General features: G+C 62.5%; 1 protein-coding gene across 1 annotated transcript in view; it reads left to right on the top strand.

The window, feature by feature from the left end:
• LSCM1_01417 (uncharacterized protein) overlaps positions 1-6,517 on the top strand; it is a gene marked incomplete at both ends in the record, with an annotated part of 14,793 nt that extends 8,276 nt beyond the window's left edge. Inside the window, one exon of the mRNA XM_067319032.1 lies at positions 1-6,517. This exon is cut by the window's left edge and continues 8,276 nt beyond it. Coding sequence (XP_067176311.1) covers positions 1-6,517 — 6,517 coding nt within the window.
• Positions 6,518-6,559: the final 42 nt, after the last annotated feature.

Here is a 6,559-nt window from a genome sequence, read left to right as displayed (position 1 = left end):
TCGCGAGGCGCATCAGGGGGGTGAGACGGAGGTGGCGCCGTCGTGGTGCAGCACGGTGCTGCAGATGATGGAGATGTTCCCGCACAGTGAATGGCCCGATCCGGCGGACAACGCGGAGCGCTACATCCTTGCTCGCGGCGTGTCGCTGACGGAAGAGTTCGAGGCGAATGAACAGCTCCACGGCACGATCCTCGGGGACCAGGAGACCGCGCCGCGTCGGCGGCGCGGCACCATTCCAGAGCTCTTTAACACCATTCACCGCGTGGCGCAGAGGCACTTCAAGGCAGACCACATTACCGAGGCGGTGCGCGAGGCGCGCCAGATGAGCCGGCAACGCACACCGGAGAGTCAGAAGGTGACTGTGCTGATGCGGGATCACTTGCGCGGCCGTGTGGTGCCAGGCAACGCAGGCCGCGAGCAGGTAGAGCTGCTGGAGGCACACATCTCACTGGACTACTTCCGCGATGACAGCGCGGAGAGCGACTCTGCCGCTGCGGCACTGCGCCGCTCCTCGCTGCAGGCCCTCTGCACCGAGCCGCTGAGTTCTCTGCGGCTGGCCCAAAGCGTTATTGCTGAGGGCGCGCCAGCAGCTCCGCCGGCGTCCTCGTCGATGTCGCTGCTGCCTTTTGATTTGCGAACCCATTTCCTCGCTCGAACCCCCCTGGGCCAGAACATGCTGGATCGTCTGGAGGAAGACTCCATGCGCTTCCGCAGCCAGCAGCAGGCTCAGCGACCCCAATACTTCCAGTGCCTTTCCAAGGACATCGTGCACGACATGTTGACTACCCCAGATGTGGCAGCCATGACGTCGTTGCTCACGACAGCGGTGACCGTGCTGGGCGACTGTGTGCGACAGCTGCACGCGCTGGGAGAGCAGGACGCCGAGCGTGTCATGCGCCTGCGCTCGTCGCTGCTCTCTTTGGCGAACGATGTGCACCCAGGATCGCCCGCGAACCCCTCTCTACATGTCAGCGGCGCCTCTGCCTCTGAGTCACCGTTGTCGGATCACGGACGTCTGGTGCACTACCTGCAGCGATCAGAGCGCTCTCGTGTGGCTGTACCGCTCGAGTGGCTGTGCGCCGGCTTGGTGAGCACCACCTTCGAGGGCGACCTCAAGGCCAAGAACCTCTTCCACGGATCTCTGCAGCAGATTCAGGCGGAGCTCATCCTTCTCATGCTGCTCAGCAACCGCATGCATTTCGCGGAGCAGGCGGCACAGGCGGTGCAGCAACTCCTCCTGTTCTTGGAGCTGTGCGGGCATCTCCGCGGCGTCGTGCCCCCTCACGCGGAAAAGACACCTGTTGGCAAGAAGACCCCTGCTCAGGCCCGTGCCGCACGCATTCGTGAGCTGGTGCAGCACTTCTCGCTCGAGATGGATCCCTCTGTTCTCCGGCGGCTCACGGCGGCAGCTCCGGACATGCCCAACAGGCATACTGTCGCCAGTGATGATGAGGCGACGTATGCGCTAGACAGGTGCGCCACTCTCTCAGAGGAGACGTGCCGTATCGTGAGTGGCCGACTGCAGCAACTCGCGACCACTGCTATCGAAATCCTGACGGCACGCCGCACGTACGTGCACCTCCATCCCGACACCTCCTCGGCGGCTGGCCACGAGCGCAGCCGCCCCTTCAGCGCCTCCCTCGATCCCCGCTTTCTCGTCTTTGAGTTTCTCTTCAACATCCTCCTGCGTGCTCGCCAGGTGGAGATGGTGGAGTGGTTTGTGCGCCACATTCGCCAAGGCCAATCGCGCGTGCAGCAGATGATCATGGGCCAGGGCAAGACAACGGTGGTGGGGCCGCTGCTGGCCCTGATCCTCGCTGATGGGCAGCAGCTGGTGATGCAGGTGATGCCGACAGCGCTGCTGGAGCAGACGCGCGGTATTCTACGCCGCTGCTTCGGCGTTATCGTGACGAAGCACATCTACACGGTTCAGTTCGACCGCAGCAACGAGGACGGCACGAGCGATGGAGTGGAGCTGCTCTACCAGAAGCTGAAATCGGCCGAGGAGGACTGCTCTGTGGTGATTGCCGCGCCTGAGTGTGTCAAGTCGCTGTTCCTGAAGGGGATCGAGCAACTGCACATGATGGAGAGCGTTCCAACAGAGGATATGGAGCTGGATGAGACGGCAGATGATCGCCACGCTGCCCAGATAGCGGCGTTGCGTCGCAAGATGGTGGAGCGTTCGGCCTTGGCGGACGCGATCACGCCGATCCTTGAATTGTGGAAGCGTGGCGTGCTGATCATGGACGAGGTCGATGTCCTTCTGCACCCTTTACGCTCGGAGCTAAACTTCCCGATCGGTCTCAAGTACCCCATCGACATGAACGGCCCTCGCTGGCTGCTGCCTATCCATCTTTTGGACGGCATCTTTGCGAATCAGCAGGGGAGGGCAAGCGAGGACGTTCAGCGGCAGTTGAAGCATGGGTCGCCTGGCCAGACCAGTGACTCAATGCGCTGGGGCGACTCCTCGCTGGCGGAGATGCGGGACGTCCTGGACGAGAAGCGGCAGCACGCACTGAGCTCCATCCGAAGCGTTATCCTCACCGGTTTCCGACAGCGCGCCCTTCAACGGGAACCGCACTTGGTCTTGCTCGACCCCAGCCGCTACTACGTCGGGCAACTGCTGCCGGCGCTCGTGCCGTGGCTGCAGCTGTGGCTGTACGAGCATCTGATGGATCACCTCCCCAAGCAGGAGCGCCAGAACTGGGCATATCTCCAACTCGTGACGTTTGTAGAGAAGACGAAGCCGTTCTTGCTCTCCCCGGTGAAGCGCGACGACGCTGATAGCTGCGTCTCGCGCGAGTTGAATGTGAACATGCCTCACTACGGCCTGCAGTTGCTGAACCTCGCGCACGACTGGCTGCATCGCTTGCTGCCGCACGTGCTCGCCAAGATCGATCGGGTCAGCTTCGGCTTGCTGCAGCCGAGCGATCTGACTCTCAGCGGTGATGCAGCGCGTATTCCGTACAGCCGAAAGATGACCGCCGTCCCTTTCGTCGCGAAGGACGTGCCCAGCCGCAGCTCTGAGTTCGCGCACCCGGATGTGGTCATTGGGCTTACAATCCTCGCCTTCCGCTACGAAGGGCTACGCGTGCAGGATGTGAAGGAGCTGGTGACGCAGCTGAAGCAGGACTTCGCCCGGCAGGCGGGACCAAAGGAACACCGCCCGGCGGCGAAGCTGTACAAGCATTGGCTACGCCTCAGCTCCTCGGACCGTGCGACCGCGGCGAAGAAGGCGGAGCTGGCGATGCCCGCCACCTCAGCTGCTGCGGACACCGTGACGCACGTCACGGATGACGGCGATGACGTGCTTCGCTCGTTTGAGCGCGCTGGTGTGCCGCTGTCGCAGCTGCAGGTAACAGACAAGGCGCAGATGCAGTCACTGTATCACCTGCTGCACTGTGTGCCAGAGGCGATCCACTACTACCTGTGCTCCTCCATCTTCCCACGCATCATGAACTTTCAGCGACTGAAGATCAGCGCTTGCGGCCACGAGCTTGGATCTTCGATGCTCTTTACGAAGCGGATAGGCTTCAGCGGAACGCCAAGCAACATATTGCCGCTCGACCTCGGCGAGTGCTTCTACGAGCCTGGCAGTGACGGGCGTGTGCTGTCGGTTCTTACGAGCCCCGAGGTAGCCCATGCGGAGGTGCTGCCAGACAGCTGGACTCCGCTCCGGTTACTGGACCGCATCGCCGCAGCGCAGCCGCCGTACTCAGCCCTCATCGACGCTGGCGCGCTCATCACAAACATGGATAACGAGGAAGTGGCTCGCTACCTTCTGTCGCGGCTTCCAGCAGCACTGTTCGACGGTGTCGTGTTCCTGGACAGACAGGATCGGCAGATGATTGTGCAGCGAGACAACGGCCTTGTCGTCCCGGTCTCCCAGTGCGGTGTGCCGCTGGCTCGTCGCTTTACTTTCTTCGATCAGGTGCATACGACCGGCACAGATGTGAAGCAGTCGCCCACAGCGGTTGCCGTCATCACCTTTGGCAAAGATCTTGTCCTACGCGATTACGCGCAGGGTGCGTATCGCATGCGCGGCATCGGCAAAGGGCAGCGGCTGTGCCTGTACCTGATCCCCGAGGTGGTGTCCCGCATTCAGGAGGCGCTGGGGTCTCGGTACTGCACCGGGGACATGCTCAAGGACGTTCCAGCGTGGCTCCTCCTCAACTCCATGAGGGTCGAGGGCATGCAGTTCTTTAAGCTCTCCCTACAAGAGCTAGCGAATGTGTGGCGAAAGAAGGCAATCGCGCATCTGTTGCGAGACGCTCAGTACGCCAACGCCCATGCGGAGCTCTTTAATGGGTGGATGCGCTGCCGTCGCTTTCAGCTGCCACGACCGGTAACAGGAACCGGCGCCGCTTTAGGCAGCAAGGATGCCCATGCGGAAGAGGACTTGTCGGCTGCTGCGGCTGATGCGGCACTTTCGCTCCCCTCTGTCGACCTTCTCCGCGCCTCTATTGTGGAATTTAGGGAGGTTATTGAGTACCCCGTTGCCGGTAGGATTGCCCAGGATCTGTCCTTCAGCGAGCACTTGGAGGAGATCCTGCATTCGCGCTCTCAGGAGCTGATCGAGGGCGACACAGTGTCGCAGGGACTCGTGGAGAAGCTGCTTGACCGTATGCGGCGCAGCATTCAGGTTTCGCGGGAGACCACCGGGGGAGCCAGTGGCGTCTCCAACGACGAAGTGAACGGCAAAGGTGCCACTGGGACGGAGCAGGGTGAGGCGCACAACACTTTAGGCCTCAACGCGGAGATTGTGCACGAGCAGGAGGCGGAGGAGGAGCAGGAGCAGGAGGCGGAGCAGGAGGAGCAACGCATCTCCGCGTTTTCGCGCGACCACGAGGGCCAGATTGGGTGGTCGGTGGACACGCTGCAGACTTGCGGTACGGTCGCGGCAGACACGGTGCGACCCACACGGGGCTGCTGCTTCTACCAGATGAACACATTTCAGATTCGACCCAGCCAGCCCCAGCTGCAGGTGTCGTCCCAGTACCTCGTGAGCGACAATTATTTCAGGCTAGACTGGCACGGTGTAGGAGAGCGGCGGCTGAAAAACGTTTTTCTTTTTCTGGAGTGGGTGCCTGCCCCTGCCGCTTCTTCGTCGTCTGAGGAGGCGACGCTGATCTGCTCTGGCCTCGTCACTCTCGCTGAGGGAGAGTCCATGCGCTGGCTTGTTCATCATTCCCGGTATGTGCAGAAGAACTTCCGCCTTGCACTGCGCTTTGCCTCGAACGGTGCCTACATGGATGCCACCGGGCCCTTTTCAGCGGTCGTGCACCGCCAAGGGGTACAGGCGCTGCGCCACATGCGGCTGGGCTCGACCAGCTCGTCTGCCGGTGACTATGGCATGACCACGTGCGACGCGGTCGCAGACGGAGCGGTGCTGCTCTACCGCTTCTTGAATAGCGAGATGTTTTACTCCGCCAAGCAGCTTGCCGTACTGGAGGAGGTGCTGGCGGCGATGCCGCCATCCGACCGGCTTCACTTTTTCACCGAGTGTCTGAGGGTGCGCCGGCGCAGTCGAAACCAGTGGGAGGACGCCCCTATCGCGGTGCTCTTCGTCTCGGAGGCTGAGAAGCCACATCTGCGCCAGCTCGCCGTCGGCAAGCGGATGCAGCAGGGGATGGAAGACATGGCGGAGGTCGTGGTGCGTGCTGCGCACCCGAAAACGTCGGAACGCGTGCGCCGTGAGGCGAAGCCGGCGCAGCGCAGCTTCGAGCGCTTCGCTACGGCCCTTTCTCACGCGCTTTCCTCGCGCGGCGCGTCTGTTCCGCTGTCGGCGGGGCGCGTGGCGGAGATGCTGAGGGAGAGCTTCCCAACTGTCTTTAAATCACTCAGCGCGCAGGAGGCGGAGCAGGCGCTCCTCTTCCTCGTACAGCAGAAGCGCGGCGCGGCAGCGTCACCCGCCACACCTGCCACCTCGGCGGAGATAGCCAACTGCATCTCGGTCGAGGAGCTTTTCGGTGCGATACCCGCCCTGAACGCAGAGATGCTGCGCGAACGGGTCGAGGCCGCGCGCGCGTCTCGCCCAACGGCGTCGCAAGCGCCGTCTGTCTGCATCACGGTCTGGTCGTGTGATGCATGCACGTTCCAGAACCCGATTGCGACAAACCTATGCTCAATGTGCATGGCCCCGAAGCCGAAGTCCGTGAGAGAGGCGGAGAGTGCGGGGGTGTCCGCTGCCGCCGATGCTGCGGCGGTGGGGGATGCGGAGGGCGACGACGACGACGGCGTGGATGCACCGTGGCAGTGTGAGGTGTGCACCTTTATCAACAACTCTCGTCTGCAGGCGATGTGCGAGATCTGCATGGCACTCAACCCGCGCCCGCTGAAGGATGCTGATGGCGGTTGCACTGGAACGGCTCCGTCTGGCGGCGGCTTCGAGTGCCCAGAGGGGTATTGGGTCTGCTCGGTGGAGCATGGCGGTTGCAGCAAGTTCAATCCCAACTCCGTCTTCTACTGTCAGGTGTGCGAGAAGGCGCGACCAAATTTAGCGAGCGTGCGCTTTTGAGGGCGAGCCGCAAAAAAAGGAAAGGCGGCCGGCGCCCGAGGG

This window comes from Leishmania martiniquensis, chromosome 31 (genome assembly GCF_017916325.1).
Source record: "Leishmania martiniquensis isolate LSCM1 chromosome 31, whole genome shotgun sequence".
NCBI classification, from domain to species: Eukaryota; Euglenozoa; class Kinetoplastea; order Trypanosomatida; family Trypanosomatidae; genus Leishmania; species Leishmania martiniquensis.
Note: the sequence above shows the minus strand (reverse complement) of the source record. Positions and strands in the feature narration are given on the sequence as shown.